General features: G+C 46.6%; 1 protein-coding gene across 4 annotated transcripts in view; it reads right to left on the reverse strand.

Moving 5' to 3' along the window:
* unm_hu7910 (un-named hu7910) overlaps nt 1–16085 on the reverse strand; it is a 29146-nt gene extending 13061 nt beyond the window's left edge. For 2 of the 4 annotated variants that reach the window (XM_070985884.1, XM_070985883.1), the window contains exons 1-4: nt 15860–16085; nt 11354–11560; nt 9861–9905; nt 8333–8401 (exon numbers count right to left, since the gene is read on the reverse strand). In XM_070985884.1, the coding sequence (XP_070841985.1) occupies nt 8333–8401; nt 9861–9905; nt 11354–11560; nt 15860–15899 (361 nt within the window). In that variant the 5' untranslated portion in view covers nt 15900–16085. The remainder of the gene's footprint in view (nt 1–8332; nt 8402–9860; nt 9906–11353; nt 11561–15859) is intronic. The other 2 variants (XM_070985886.1, XM_070985885.1) reach the window with 1 other exon arrangement.
* Nucleotides 16086–17095: the final 1010 nt, after the last annotated feature.

A 17095-nucleotide genomic window follows, 5' to 3' on the forward strand; every position in this document is an offset into this window, starting at 1 on the left:
CTCTCCGCCTCTCCGCCTCCATCTTGTCCTGAGCGGCGAGCCTCAGCTCCCTCTCTCGCGCTGCTTTCTCCTTCTCGGCCCGTTGGCGCTCAGACGTCTCCCTTGCCGCTTTCTCTTTCTCCAGCCTTTCTTTTTCTGCTCTCACCTGTTGGCTTCTTTCCTTCTCGCGGGCGATCCTCTCTCTTTCCGTTCGTTCTTTCTCCATCCTCTCCCTCTCCTCCCTCGCTGCCCTCTCCTTTTCTGCTCTTTCCTTCTCTAATCTCTCCTTCTCCTGAGCGATTCTTGCCCTTTCCCTGGCGATGCGCTCCCCCTCCATCTTCTCCCTCTCTTCCTTCTCTCTTGCTGCTCTCTCCATCCTTTCCCTCTCTCTGGCTAGCCTTTCTTTTTCCAGTCTTTCCTTTTCTGCTCTCTCTCTCTCCCTGGCGATCCTTTCTCTTTCCTTAGCGATTCGTTCTCTCTCTTGCTTTTCTTTTTCTGCTCTTTCTTTGGCCACTCGCTCCTTTTCGGCCCTCTCTCGCTCCATCCTCTCCTTCGCCATTCTCTCTCTTTCCTTGGCAACTCGTTCCCTCTCCACTCGTTCCCTTTCTTTGGCGATGCGTTCCCTCTCTAGCTTTTCTTTTTCTGCTTTCTCTTTGGCAATCCTTTCTTTTTCGAGTCTCTCCTTCTCTCGGGCTATCCTTTCTCTTTCTTTTGTGATGCGCTCCTTCTCAGCCCTCTCTCTTTCCAGTCTTTCTTTCTCCCGTTGTTCCCTCTCCGCCTTTTCCTTGGCTGCCCTCTCTTGTTCCCTGGCCAGGCGCTCCCTCTCCATCTTTTCCTTCTCCACCCTCTCTCGCTGCCTCTCTTCTTTGGCTGCCTTTTCTTTGGCCAATCTCTCTTTCTCTTGTCTCTCTTTTTCTGCCTTCTCTCGAGCCAATCTCTCTTTCTCTGCTTTCTCCTTTGCTTCCTTCTCCATCCTCTCCTTCTCCATCCTCTCCTTCTCTTTCCTCTCCTTCTCTGCTCTCTCCTTCTCCATCCTCTCCTTCTCCATCCTCTCCTTCTCTGCCTTCTCCCTCTCCATCCTCTCCTTCTCTGCCTTCTCCTTCTCCATCCTCTCCTTCTCTGCCTTCTCCTTCTCCATCCTCTCCTTCTCTGCCTTCTCCACCTTCTCCTTCTCCATCCTCTCCTTCTCCGCCCTCTCCTTCTCCATCCTCTCCTTCTCCATCCTCTCCTTCTCTTTCCTCTCCTTCTCTGCCTTCTCCTTCTCCATCCTCTCCTTCTCTGCCTTCTCCCTCTCCATCCTCTCCTTCTCTGCCTTCTCCTTCTCCATCCTCTCCTTCTCCATCCTCTCCTTCTCCGCCCTCTCCTTCTCCATCCTCTCCTTCTCCGCCCTTTCCTTCTCCATCCTCTCCTTCTCTGCTCTCTCCTTCTCCATCCTCTCCTTCTCCACCTTCTCCTTCTCCACCCTCTCTGCCTCGCTCCTCCTCTCCTCCCTCAGCTGTTCTTGGGCAGCCTCCAGCTTCTTCATCTTCAGCACCCAGGCGGCCTCCCTCTCCAGCTCCTCTTCAGCGAGGAAGGCCCTGATCTCGGCCACGGCGATGCGAGCGATCCTCTTGGCCTCCATCTTCTCATGGATCAGCCTCAGCTCCTCCCTCAGAGCGGAGCGCAGCGCAGAGCCTCGCACGGGACGGTCTGAGGTTTGGATCGAAGCAGGTGTTCATGGGATATCACGTGAATCGAACATCGACACCGACATGTTAGCGTCGTAACACTCAACAACCAGTGAGGTGTTAGCAATGGCCGTGACATCACTGTTAGGGAGCATGACATCATCACGAATCACGTGGTAGTACATGGTTTGATCGTTACAGCACAGCAACGAGTAAGTCTTTCAGTGAATTAAGTTGTCAATCAGAAAACAAATGTTATTAGAATCTTTCAGGAGGCTAAAAAGCTAAATCTGAGAGCGTAACAGTTAGCTAACGTTATCTGTTAGTCAGCGTTTCTTCTTTGACCGCCTGCTACCCCGAGGAATTCAATTTTCACTAGTTTTTCACCAGTATGAAAAAAGAAAAGCAGCAAATTATTGTATTTGAGAGGCTGGAACACGCTAATATTATTGATAAATGCTTAAAATATTAACATTATTCTGTCAACTGACTTATTAATTTAGCTGATCAGTTTAGAAGCAAGTGATGGTGGCGAGCGATGTGGACAAAATCCTCGAGCCGGTTATGTGTAGCTAGCACACTGAATATGTGGTGTACAATGTAGCATCGTCTAATATGTAAAGATATTAAAAAAACACATTTCACACAATACACTGTAACATCGTCCACCTCTACAACTTCATAGTGTTACATAAGATTAATTATTTACGGATTTATGGATTAAGGATATGCATCAGATATTCCTAAACACATCACTGTTAAACAAAATCATGCCTTAAAATGTAAAGAGAGGCCTTTATTTGAGACGTGCAGGCGGCAGGTTTTAGTACCTCTGGCTGTGCTGTTTGTAGCAGCAGTTTCTCCTGCTGTCGCGTCTACCACAGAGGAGAAGAAACGCCCGTCAGCTCAGATTCATCTCTAGCAGTCAGTTTAACAGTCAGTGGTGAAAAAGAGCTCGAGCTGGACATCAAACGAAGGAGGACGTTGCCTATTTTTCTTCAGTCGGACGGACGTGCCAAAGGATTAATCTTAGAGGAGGTACAATCAAATTCACAAAGTCACACGCAGACCCGCAGAGGCATCAGAACTCTACCTTTTGGGAGCTTTAACTCTTCATCTGTGGCCTCGAACGTCTCGTCTTCTAGGATAATCAATAATCAAATTAATTGATACTGAAGCTCAACATGCTTAAAACAAAGGTCAAATCATCACACCGAGCAAAGCAACCAGCAGCCAAGTCAGCTGTTGATAATGTTAAACTGTGGTGTTTGTAAAAGTCTCATCTGTCAACAGATGCACCTGACACACTCATTTACTTTACCTCTTCCATGTCAAACAGGAAGTAGCTAAACGACGGGGAACTCTGTGATGCTAAACACCTGACGAGTCACTGAGGTACACAGAGTAACTGAACTAGCTAATGCTATCTAGTGCTAAGCTAAAGACTGTAGGTATCAGTGCAAATGGCTGCTCAGCATCGTCACTCCAATAATCCAATAACACAAAAACCCAACTGACAAACGCACGAAAGGTTAAGGACGGTTAACGCGTCACTCCACCATTCAGTCACTCAGCTTCAAACCGGCGTGCAGTGACTTTACCTTCACTTTGACTCTTCTTCTTCACCTCTTTCTTGTCCTCTACAAGGTGTGGAAACAGACAGGTGTGTCAGTGGGTATCAGTGGGCCAACGCCGGCACACAAAAACACGTTTGGTACGATACCTTTTCTCAGCCTGTCCCTCCTGAGAGCGGGACCTTTTAACTTCTTCTCATCTGAACAAACAGACAGCAGAGGAGGTTCATGAAAGCGCCGCCTGCTAACAAGCACCCGCTAACAATGGCTGCAGTGTAGTTGGACGTCCCAGCACGGGAGCCACTGTGACCCGGACCTGCTAAATGAAGTCAATGTGAATGACTTGTCAAAATGTCTATTTAATGATGTTTTGGACATTTAGAGAATATGGCAGGACAGCAGAGAAGAAGTACACAACAATACATCTGTTACTGTTAAACTGGGTTTCCATTAGCATCCACTGGAAAAGCTACAGCTGCCTCCATGAAGGAGCACAACACAGACTGCTGCAGGAGGCCAGAGTCTGATTCCCAACAGGAAACACCTCGTGTGTCTGGACAGAAGGTGGACCAGGTCCCTGAACAGAGGTTACCTGTTGTTAACTGTCTGCTATCCTGAGCTAAACACAAACCCAATCAATGAAACTCAAACAATCGGAGCCGCACTGCAGCACACCGTCGACCTTTAACTTACACGATAACTGAACAGTTTGGTCAAAACCAGTGAGCGCGTCGAGGTGGCTCCAGTACAAACTTCCAGAATATCATTGTGTACTTCAGCATTAACTGCAGTCTACAACACACACACAGCACATCACGTGTACAAACAGAAAGCACAGCAGACTCCATCAGTGTGACTATTAGAGGTTTACAGGCACAAACGTGTGAGAACCGTTAATGTAAAGTGAGTCACATCAATATTACAGAACGTGAGTCAGAGCCAGCAGAACATAACAAACACAGTCGCATCGTCCATAGAAGTCCACATCTGTCAACATCATCATCATCATCATCATCATCATCATCATCATCGTCATCGTCTTCAACTCACCAGCATGTTAATATCATCAGCTACAACTATGGACAGTTAACTACGAGCAAAACAACTTGATTCACTGACCAGCAACCGGACAGTTTAAACGAAACAGGAAGTGCACCAGGATCTGCCTGCTGATTGGTGGTTGGTGTTGCTTTCTGTCAGTCACTCAGTCATAAACGATCTTCTCTCAGTGCTACGCAGCACCGACGTTTAGGACAGCGTTCAGCATCAGCCGACAGCCTGACGTGACGATTCGCTCTGAAGCGTTTGAGACCATCGATGGCAAACCAAGAGAAGGGCGGGAATGCACGATTTTCTGCTCCATGTTACAGATCACCGTTATAAATAAATAAATAAATAATATTTATACGAAGAGAAATAAAAAAATCTCAAGGCAAAAAAAGGCCAACATGAGTGTAAAACATTTGTCTTTATGAGCAAACGATGAGAAAGCTCGTCTGAGGTCCCAAACCACGTCTTTCAGTGCGCAGGACTTTTGACATTTCATGTCATTAAATTAATAATGTGTTTGTTTAAAGGATCAAACGAACCAAAGTCCAATAAATTTGACTGCTTTCGTCCATTCAGAGCAGTGTTCACGTCCATTTACGACCTGCTGAGTTTTTAGGTTTCTATGTCTTCAGAAGGACTCTAGTCTGTCCAGTTTGGTCCTGCAGTGGAAACCAGACTGTCCTCCATCAGGTCCTCCCCACCTCAACACACACTCCCATCGTCCTCCAGCTGGACTGGGCTACACCCCAGACTGGTCCTCATTGGTTGGCAGTGGGACCAGGGAGCCTCGCTACTGGCTGTGGCTCTGCTTCCTGTCTTCCTATTGGTTCTGGAGGTCCAGCACGACCCCTTTGACCTCCCCGTCATCAGAGGAGGTCCCGCCACCTTCCTCCTGCATCTCAGCTGCTGCCTCCTTCCCCTCCTCCTCTTCCTCGCCCCGGTCTACGGGTGAGGACACTACGTCATAGAGGAAGGTGAAGAAGCCATAGATCCAATCAGAGCCCTCCTCAGCTAAAATATTAAGAACCTCCTCAAGCGACTCGGCATTCGCACTACCGCCGCCATCTTTGGACAAGCCTGACGAGAGAGAGAGAGAGAGAGGGAGAAGGAAAAGGGAGGGAGGAAGAAAAACAGGAAGGGAGCAGAGGTGGAGATGAAGATGGAGAAGGTAGAAACAAGAACGGGGGGGTCAGAAAGGTAGTATAAAGAGGAGGAGGAGGAGGGGGAGGAGGAGAGTAAGAAGAATGAATGAGAAGGAGAGAGGAAACTATGAGAGACAGAAGGAAAGAAGGAAGGATGTACGGGAGGAAGGAGGGAGGATGGCACAAAGGAATGGAGAGTAACCGGAACAAAAAAGGACAAAATAAAGGATGAAGTGGGAAAGAGAGAGAAAGTGAGTTAAAGAAGTCGCATATGAACCACAGACAACAATAAGCCTTTACTTCCTGTCTCAGTCTCGTCAGGCCATCTCTGACTTCCTGTCTGCTTCACAACAAGGACCAGAGGCGGCCATCTTTGTTCTGACTGTCCGCACCGTTCTTCAGCGGACTTTTCTAAAACACATCTGTAGTGGACCTTCTTCACTGACTCCGCCTGTCGCGCTGATCCCAGCAGCCGGTTTCTGCAAACTGTTTAAATGTGTTCAAAGTTATTTCTTAACCTGTGCTGCGTTCAAGAACTGAAGAAAGCCATTGGTTGGCAGCATTTCCAGAAGGTTTTGTTTACTTTCATAGTTTGTTCCTTGAACTGTTTTACATCTTTAACTGTTACCAAAGGTTGAGTTTGCTCGGTTTGTACGTGAGTCACGTCGAATCAGGAGCACGATGCAGCGCGTGAACACAGCGCGTGAGTTTGGTTTTGGTGCTTTTAGGTCAGTTTTTATAACAAAGTCCAGAGAGGAACAGTATTTCACTGATTCATCTGAGTTTTAATGGTTGAAATAAACTTAAACACGACTCATCATGTGCCAGAAAACAAGCAGGCAGGAGAGGAAATCTGTACCTGCAGATCACAGCAGGACAAAGTCGAATAACCTGCGACACTCACTAACTTTGTTTTGCCCACTGAACATCTCATTTAATCAAAAAGAAAAGCTGTCACTCAATAAATATCAGGAGGATAATTTATTGAATAATTGGTACTATTTTAACTCTGGGACTCCACAGTGGTTTGTCTTTGACAAGCAGTGTTTCCTCTTACAGGCCAAACATCTGAAGCAAAACCTCTTTACTGTATGTATACTACACTTACTGTACGGACTACACAGAAATATACTTCCTCTACTTCATTACAGGAACTATATGTTTGTGCAGTCCAAGCAAACTGTCGTGTATTTCAACTGGTCAATTCACAGGAATTCAGAGAGACTTTAAGAAGAAGACCAAACAGGAGAAGAAGTGTTACTGAAGCTCAGTTTGGGTGTTTGCAGTGAGGTATTCATCTGTAGTCGGTGCTGTGGGTGGAGGCAAAAGCAACAAAGGGTACACTACATTTAGAGTCCTTTCACCGTTTCACCTTCCTGTCAGGCAGCCTTTTCCAACAGGGGGCTGACGCCTGTGTCCATCTATGGTGTCCTCAAAGCCACCAGACTGCACTGACAGAAACAGTCATGTTACCTGACAGAGGACGAGGCGCTGGTCTGCCTCTGCCTGCAGTGGTTAGTCTGTGTGAGTTAGGAGTTTTAACACTTTAGTATTAGGGATGCACCTTTTAAATTTTTTTTATGACCGTTAACCGACGCTCTTTAACAATTGATAACCGTTGACCGATAAGATTTAAATGCCCTTACATGCTGCCATTCCGACATACCGCCATTTAGACATATCACCATCCCGAAATACCGCTATTCCGACACACAAACGTCCCACCATTCCGACAAGGCTTTCCATGTAAGGAAAGGTTGGAATCAGAGAGTCACTGACTCGGCGCTGTCCGGTCCGAACTGCAGATTTACAATGACAGCAAATAGTTAGATTACTCATCTAAAATGTAAAAAAAAGCTACAAGATTTAGATAATTAACAGTACTGTAGGCTTCAATCGTCTCCTATTGCTTTTTAAATTATGTCGAGAGCGAGCGCGCTGGTGATTTCTTTAATTGTGTGTTCTGATTCACGCTTCTGAAATCAGATTTTTAAACAGTTCTGATGGAGCTCAATGTTTATCTGGATGATGCGGCTTCATTCCGAACCATTTTACTGTAAACCTGGACGACCCGCGGCGTGTCTGGAGATAAAAAAATAATATTCAATGTAACGTGTGTTTTGTGCGTAATTGCGCACAATAAGCTGGTGCTTCGGAAGTTGCATTTGGTCGTGTTTGGCCTCCCGTGCCTTGCATGCAGGTGTGCTGTGGTTGAAGTGCCTGACAAGCCGCCCCGCTGCAACAATAACACGATGCACAAACACATTAAATCCGTCATTTACCGCCAGCTGCAGTGTATGTGCAAGTCCCCACGTCTCCACTGCATCAACCAGTTTAGCTGTGAGGTTATCAGCTGTGTGTCTACCTGGCATGCTCTGCGTTAACAGGACGGCAGAATTAACTTTCCAGTACTCATCGATACAGTGACATGTAATTGTCACGTAGCTCTCTGTTGTGAGTGCGGTCCAACAGTCCGTTGTAATAGCCACGAACTACAAACTCGACACGCCCCCATGATGACTTACGTAGCTAAAAAACAAAATTGACCGTTAGTATTAATCGGTTAACGTTCCTGTTATCGGTTAACGGTTAAACAGTTAACCATGTGCATCCCTATTTAGTATGGATCCAAAGTGACCCGCTAAAGTTAGTACAGGCCTCAAGATTTTAGCTTTTACACCTCCTACAAACATCAGCCACGATGGACACGATGGACCTCAACGCTGCTGATTTTTCTTCGTACCAGACCGTCATGAGTGGAGCTGACTCAGCATCGAGGCTGGTTTTAGACCCACTGACATGCAGATCTGCCTCTTACCACAGAATAAAGCCACAGATTACACGACCGTAAGCCACATCAGTCAGGCATCACAGAGGAAACAGGCACAATCACTGAGAGGGAACATTAAAGAGGACTTGCCGAGCAGAACTTTGGCATCTTCCACGTCAAAGTCTCCGTCTCCGTCCGTGTCGTAGGCCGTCAGCTTCCCTGAAGACGAAGAGGAGGAGAGGAAGGCTGAGTGGCACGGAGCCTTTTAAAAGAACACACAGCTTAATATGTGATTTTCAAGATGAAATCATTCCCTCCAATATTCACTTTTATACTGAGAAATGAACTGCCAAGACGTGAAATATGCCAATAAGCCTTTATTCTGTTCTGTTAAGACTTCTCGTCGCGTCTTTCTTTGCAGTGACTGGAGACCTGAACGGCTCATGTCCAAGTCTGTGTTTTCACCTTCAGCTGGTGCCGTCAGGGACAGACAGACAGACAGAAGACATTTTAATACCAGACTTCAGGCAGCGTAAAGGCTCGTGTCAGGAAGGAGAACGCTGCTGCATGACGTGTTCATTCAAAGCAGCGAGGACAGGAAGGATGTGGTGGACGAGGACGATGACGTCTTTAACACTAACTCTCCTCAGCTGTCACACTGCTCACACGACGTCTGCCGTCTTCTCCTTTTTTTGGACACATCAAACCTACAAAATCACCACAAAATCTCACTTCAGGATCTGAATCCGCTCCAGCTACAAGTCGAACGCGTCCAGACTGTCCTGAAGTGAAACTGAGACAGTGCATTCATATACACAGAGCCACTGAGGGTACTCTATCACTGCGTTTAGATTCAGATGTCAGGGACTACACCATCCAGGTTTAAGTAGTAATCAAACCGTGTTCACATAAACGGCTGCAAACAGACGACATGATGGCGTTTCTGTTGGGTCCGTTGATCTGTAAGTAGCAGGGAATCTGGTTGGACAGAGGTCTCAATTCTAAATATCGTATGGACTTCCTCTAAAGAAATCAGAAGTCACACTGAGCTTTCCCTCAGGCCAAAGCTCTGTTCGTCCTCCATCAAGACCTCCGTTAGCTGCTGGCCTCGTCCTGACTCAGATCAGCTGAGTGACGTCTCTCTATAGGTTAGCCTCCACCTCGTCCAGACTCGCCCCCCTGCTCATGCCCTGAACCCCACGCTACGCCTCTAACTCGCCCTGCTTGTTGCACTGTGTCTTGGCTCGGCCTCACTTGTAAAAGCGGTTTTAATCTCAAAGCGACTTCCTGGTTAGAGCTGCCGCTGTGTGGTTGAGGTTATCTGAGCGAGTCAGCCGCCTCTCTGCCTGCTGACTTTTATTTTCTGTTGCCTATTTTAGCTTTCATAAGAAACCACTGAGCGCCAGACAAATGCATTTCGGTTTCCACTTTGTTCCTGTCTCTTGTTCTGAAGCTGGAAGAGCCGTCATCAGAGCGCTTTAAGTTTGTCTTTGGTCTGTCTTTACTGACCTCCATCTGTGCTGTCATAAACCTGCAGCACACTGTGACCTTAGCTGTCCTTACCATCTGAACTCAGCACACTCTGAGGTGACGCCGATGGCTCTGATGGACGTGCACACTGCAGTATGGAAGTGTGGAAATGCACTTTGTTAGTCATGTTTGAATCTTGAGATCGTACCTTGTAAAACTTCAGAAAAGTTCATACGGAACTCCTTAGCTCTGGCTGCATGCAGAGAAAAGAGCAGAGAAGAAGAGGAGGAGGAGAAGAAGAAGACAGAAGCCATGAGAGATCGCAGCTTTTCGAGGTCAACCTTCACCTCCGGTGCAGACAAAGAGGCCTGAATTAGTACAAAGCAACACAGAGTAAGACAGGGCTGCAGGAGGCGTCAGCGTTTCGAAGGCTGAGGTGAAACATGACATTTAGACTGCAGCTGCTTCAGTCAAACTCATCCAGATGCTGCAAAGTGGCCAAACGAAAAGCACTGCTGGACGTCCTGCAGCTCAGCTCATCAGGTCAGGAAGGAAGCTGCCAAACACTCACCAGGTACACACAAAATCTGTAATACTGCTCTCCAGTGTTCAGGCTGGAACAAGGGGGGTAAAATCACAGAGTGGGCCTCATGCATGAATACCCCCCCCACACACACCTTTTTAACCATCTCATCTTATCTTATCTCATCTTATCTTATCTCATTTCAGTGAATCTTTTCTATTGCGTTCATTTGACAGAAGCAGCTGGAAAGTCCCAAACATGAAGCAGAGAGAGAGAGAGAGTGTGTGTGTGTGTGTGTGTGTGTGTGTGTGTGTGTGTGTGTGTGTGTGTGTGTGTGTGTGTGTGTCTGTCTGTCTAACCACATGAAGACCGAGGCAGGTTCCTGTATGAAAACCAACATGTCTGCACCTTTCAGTGCAGCGTGTGTGTGTGTGTGTGTGTGTGTGTGTGTGTGTGTGTGTGTGTGTGTGTGTGTGTGTGTGTGTGTGTGCGTGTGCTTTGAACGACCATCTTTGGTGAATGCACTGAGCTTTGTGTGATTTTGAGCAGAAACTTTTAACTGAGACTTGTGAAATAATGAAATCTGTAATTTGGTTTAAGAGTTAGTCAAAGAAAAAAAAGATATTTGCAGTTTCAAGCTTTCAGTTTTACTTCAAACCTTCATCAGAAGCAGGAAGAGGAGTAAAGAAGAGCGAACAAACAGCAGGAGGATCAGCTGATGACTCGTTTTACTCTCATGATTTCTGGCCTCAGCAGCTGTTTGTGGTTCAAAGCTCTCAGATTAACTTTAGCTTTAACTGTGAGAAGCTTTATCTGTTTAACGCTGCTGTTTTTAACTTTGATTCACCGAATTAAAGGTTCATTTCAGCCAAAGCAGACGTGTCGACTGGTGGAAAGAGTTTGTTTGAAGTTAAACTGTCTTGAGCTGCGTACGCGCCTGAATGCCTCATGTGTACCTGGAGGACTAACACGGATCCACCAGCAGGAAGATCAGCTGGCAGAAGGTCGTCGTTGAGAACTTTAAACTTTGCGTTTTGTAAACATAACTGTGTTAAGTTTAGATGAGTTAAGACCCCGCTGACCCCTGTGCATGTGCTGAGGGGGGTCTTCATTTCTAAAGCCAGCGCGTCCTTTCCGAGCCGTGAAGTGACGCCACGTTACACGACGACCAAACTCACCGATCACGCTGTCGTAGTCCACGATGTCGAAGTAGACCACGGCCACAGAGCTCCAGACTCCCAGCAGAGCCAGGACCACAAACCAGGTGAACATGGAGTACTTAGAGCCTGCTCCTGCATCTCCTCCTCCTCCTCCTCCTCCTCCTCCTCCTCCTCTCTCCGTCCTCTTTCCATTCTTGCTGTCCACTGGCGGCGGCGTCTTCCCCTCTGAGGACGTGAAAAGGTTCATGTTAAAATTGCGCAAAGTGTCTCGTTTGTGTGTAAAAGGCTGTAACCTACAGTCACATCGGACACACTGAGTGTGAGGTGTGTGTTACTGTGACAACTACACACTGTGTGTGTGTGTGTGTGTGTGTGTGTGTGTGTGTGTGTGTGTGTGTGTGTCATTCAGAAGTCACACAGAGGTCAACAGCATGCATACAGTCAGTAAACGCAACACAAAACCCAAAGATTTTAAGGCAAAAGCCACAAATTACGCTACGATCTGCTGAGAGACCGTCAACATCTCTGCGTGTGTTGAGCCATTGTGTTGGACTTTTTAATGGAAATATTTCATTTTTATATGATTTCTGCATCAACATAACGAGCATTTTGGTAAGTCAGGTGCAAAAACACGTGTCCAGGTTTACTGTATCAACACTGATATAAAGCAAGAGCAGAGCTAAACCCTCTTCATGTTAAGGAAGGCTTCACCTGCATGTAAAGAAAAACACTTCACTCGAATTCAACACTGACGAGTCTTTGGGAAAGACGTGACTTATTTATGCACAAAGGTCAGATTTTCCGGATCAGACTTTGCTTTATTGACACCGATCTGCATCCAAGAGTTTCCCTTCAGGACAGCAAGTATGTGTTCATGAGCCACAAGTGATAAAGCAAACTGACAAATTCAGGCTGAGGAGGAAGAGACAACATGGCAGGAGGCAGAGAGGGCGGGCAGACCCAGGAATAGAGCGAGAGACACAGAGTCAACATGACCCCGACGGAGAGAGAGAGAGAGAGCGAGCAGTGAAAGACAGAGAGCGCCGGTCCTCCAGCCCTGACATGTCTGCAGCTGAGGACAGCAGCTGTCTGCTTTGTTTGACAGTCACGTCTAACTCATGGCCTCAGTGCTAAAGACAGAAAGCAGGGACAGTCTGTCCTGTTATTAGACTCTTAGTTTGGTCCAAAAGTGTCTCTAAGGCACTGAAGCCTGGGACTGGTTCAGCCAATAGGCCGGCAGAGTGAGAGGAGCTGTTTCAGAAGTGTGTAAAAGTCCCACTTAGTTTAGAGCTCCTCAGTTCACCAGAAGGCGATGAGAAGGTCAAAGGACGACCCCCAAGGTCAAAGACAGTGTGTGTACGAACAGTAAACACAAGGTGCTTCTTCTGACGGGGGATGCTAGCGGCGAACAGGAGCTAAAACAACATGAGCTCAGATGAAGTCAGGTGAATCTGACGACGCCGTGGTTTTGGTTTATGGATTCATCACAGCTCTGATTCGCCTCTGACTCGTTTCTTCTTCCTGACGACGGCCAGGACTCGTGGACGGCACGGTGTTCAGATCCAGTGTGTGTTAAAAGCATGCGACACAGTGAACAAGGTCAAACCAAACCAAACCAAACCAGGCCAGTTAAACCACAACAATCCACAAATATCCAGCAATGTGCCTCTGAGCTCTACTCCTCCTCAACACACCCTCAAACCATGCCAAACCAGACCAATCCATGCCAAACCAGCTCAGAAAACTTTCCTACCTGTCTCCTCTTTGACAGGCTGCACTTCCTCCTTCGACTGTGGGACCTCCTCCTCATCAACACCTCCTAACCAAACCAAACCAAACCAGGCCAGATAAGAACCAGGCCAAACTAAACCAGGCCGATTCAGACGCAGATCCTACCTGTCTCCTGGACCACAGGCTCCACCTCCTCCTCCTGCATCAGCAGGTCTGCCTCCTCCTCATACACCTCCTCCTCGGCGTGGACCTCCTCTACAGGAACTGAGGAGGACGAGGAGTAGGAGGAGGCGCCATAGTGGCCGTAGCGCTGCATGGACTGACTCAGGTCTCAGCTGAACACACAAACTGGACCAAGCCAGACCAGATCCAGGCCAGACGGGGACCAGTGAAGACCAGATACACAGAGTGGGCTGCACACGAGACCACCAGCGAAACAAATCACGTCTATTTCAGAGTATGAAGGGATGGAGCTGATGTGGAAAAGAGTGACAAATCTGCACCAGAAGCAAATCTACTTAAAACTTCTCAAGAAAGAAAAATACACAAAAAAGCAACAACAATAAAAAAGAAACAAATCAACGAGGTGATGAAAAGAGACAAAAACAATCGAAAACGCCAAAGAAAAACAGGAAAGGAGATCAAAGAAAAGCAGCGAACCAGAAGAATGACAGAGAGAGACTGAGCTGAGCAGGAGGAAGAAAGACTCCTCCTCTTCCTCCTCCTTCCTCCCAGCAGCACTACAGTCTACCGGCCATCCAGAACCTGATCCACACTATTATTAGAGCTGACAAACTGTGTGTGTGTGTGTGTGTGTGTGTGTGTGTGTGTGTGTGTGTGTGTGCGAGATGCCAGAGAGGACAGAACAGCCCACAAAATAACCTTGACACTTGTTTGTTCTCTCACACACACACACACACACACACACACAGCTGTGGCACATGTCACCTTAATTAAAGGGGCGGCACCTGAAGTTTTCAGTGTGTCACAGCAGAAAAGGACCACGTTGGCTCAGCAGGTCGACGTTTAACAGCAGTGAATCATTAGCAGGACGGACACCGACGCTCTGACGATCAGCTGATGAGTACTCATGAGTACTTACATTGTCGTATCTTGGCCTTCGTTTCAATGTCAGCTACACACCTTTACCGTTTTGTGAGTGCACAGTCGAGACACTGTCACAGTGACCAGATCAGTCAGTTTCAGTTTCGGAGCCACAACGTTCAGTGTTTTTACAAAAAGGCTTGAAGCAGCTTGAAGAGGAACGTAAAAACAGAGAGAAATAAGGTGAAGCTCTGCCTGGTCTGTGCTTTCTTCTGCACGTTGAATAGGAATAACCGGCTCTGTGTTTGCAGCACACGCTCCTGCTGTTGTTAATCTGCATTCCCATACTTAATAAACGAGTCACCGCGGGAGTGTTACGCATTTCTGTCTCGTAGTCTAAGTTTCCCCGTTCACTCACAGTGCTGGGTTTTAAACCACAGATGTGACTGCAAAGCTCGAATGTTAATTCATTTCTGGATGGGCGGCACACCCACAGTTAGCGTGAGGCCTGATACAGCCAGAAACACCAGCAGGTCTTCATTATTATTCTGATGTACAGTGATTACTGTCATCAATAGAAAGTTGTGTCAACTTTTGAGGAATCATGATGGAGCAAACACCAACGACAGCAACAACAGTTGGTGAGAAAGTATTTCTCCTTACGCAATCTAAACCTTTAAAAGGGTTTTCCCAACTGTAAACTATGAATGCCTTAATTTACTCTTATTAAGAGACTGTACAAACACCACACCACAGCTGTGTGTGTGTGTGTGTGTGTGTGTGTGTGTGTGTGTGTGTGTGTGTGTGTGTGTGTGTGACAGATGACTGCAGTGAAGTCTAAGTGGTCATTGAACTCAAGCCGTCCAAACACACACTGATAATATTAGAAATGTGTTTTTGCCCTTTGCACCAATGAATGATGGTGATGAGACTGTGTTATGATCGTGGAGTAATCAAGGAGGCTGTGTCAGGCTTATAAACGTGTAAATAAGGTGAGCAAACCCGGGCTATCCGAGTGTCCCTGTAACTGACTAAAGCCAAAGAAACACCAGCCATGAACTGCTGTCTGCTGGAAAGTTCATAGCTTGTTAGCTAATGTTAGCCGGCTATCCCTTCTGGTAGCTAGGTTAGCTTTGTACGCGGCCACTTCAATGCTACCGCGGGACAAACAAGCTAGCAGTGACATGGAGCATCATTTGATTTAAACTCAAACACACACTTAAATTGGACATGTTGAGCCTCCATATTCTTTATATTCTGATAGCAAGCACGCATAAACGGCTAAACTGGCCCGGTTTTCTCGTATCGCGAAAACGTCAGACCAGACTCCATTTAAAAATCTGCCAGTTAAACACACTCTTGTTCAGCGGCAGAGCAAACACCTAATAAAACACTAATGAAGACATTTAGAGAAACGTAAAAGCCCCACTTCGCAGTTCGGCGCGGGTAAAATACACAAGTCTTTAGATTTTCTGCTGGTTAACAGGACGCGCTCCTGCCTGCGGAGCCACGGGACACGCACCGCTGGAAGCTGTGCTTTCGTGCTGCACTCTGTGTCGGTATGTTGGCCGTATTAAAGAGTGTATGTCACCGAGTCCTACAGCACGTCGGGTTTGTTCTGTCGGACACGCATCTCTGCCGACAGGGAAAACCACTTTAAATTGCAAGACATGACATGGAAATATGTAGAGAGGACAGCGGCGCGTTCACGTCCGAGACAATCCAGCAAGGAAAGGGAGGGCTACCGACCTTTTTTGGAGTGGCTTTTGGGATTCTTTCTCTGGGCCATTGCGTCGTAACTTCTCCAATTGCGTCGCTGTGTGATAGAACTACGAGCTAACAAGCTAACTTAGCTGAAAATACTTGAAAAACATGAACGAAGCGCGCGCTGCTGCTCCCCTCACGTCCTCTGCGCTCATTGATGAAGCGACGAGCTCACCGAAAATCACGTCCTCTCTTGGATACAAGCAAAGCCAAAGTCCATAGTAACCGTGATTGGCTGTAAATTCCACCAATCAGAGCCGCCCAACCAGCTCATAGGCGGGACTAAAAGCGCTCCCTCTTGGTGTTGGACCAATCAGATTGCGGTACAGCTTCCCGGTGTTATCCTTCTCTTTGGAAAGGAGCAAAAACGTGGCAGAAGAGGAAGAAGAGTTTTAAACATCTGGGGCGGAGGGCAGACATGACAAAGGCAGAAATGATGATGGAACTTTTAATAGATTTTAATGGTATAATCCATGCCTTAAAACATAGATGAATCTAAGTAATAAAAAAGAAATTAATTAATTAACTAACAACGTTACAAAACCTTTTCTGACGTAAACTTTTACTTTACTTCTTTCTCAAGCTCTTCTCCGCTTGTTGTAAGGATGAAGCCGTTATGAAAATCTGTCATCATCCTCTTCTCACCATCAGCATCATCACTTTTTCTGGCTGATCATCGTCAGCAGCAGGTTTCATGACTGCTGTGAGCGGATGAATGAAGTCAGCAGCTCCCCCTGCAGTATGCGGGCATTCAGCGCCTGCTTGGTCTATTGATCCCATAATGGATTTATTTCATATTGCATTTATTATTTTCCACCTGTAAAAGTATGCAGTTAACAGGATTTATATGACAAGCTTTGATGGGAAGATTTCTTTGCCTCGTGCTTTGCTTTAGCCTACAGGGGGCGCTGCAGCATCACGTTTGACAGACTGGAGCTCATGAAGCGCAGCATCCCTGTCAGAGCATCACTCACTCTTAAACTCTACAGCCTGTTGACAAAACCAAAATAAAATGCAAATTCACTCTGTTTCTGAACAGGAAAAGTGTTGAAAAAAAAAATCATTTTCAAATAAACTAACTAAATAAACAAGAGAGGTCAAACGTGATGGATGGATTTACTTTATTTACTTTATTTACTTTATTCATATCAGAAAGTCTCAGCTTTTCCTCTACGAGCCAAAGCAGTTTTAAAAAGACTTAGTTAAACAAAGTCATTAAAG

The sequence above is a fragment of the Chaetodon trifascialis genome, chromosome 18 (assembly GCF_039877785.1).
Source record: "Chaetodon trifascialis isolate fChaTrf1 chromosome 18, fChaTrf1.hap1, whole genome shotgun sequence".
Taxonomy (NCBI): Eukaryota; Metazoa; Chordata; class Actinopteri; order Chaetodontiformes; family Chaetodontidae; genus Chaetodon; species Chaetodon trifascialis.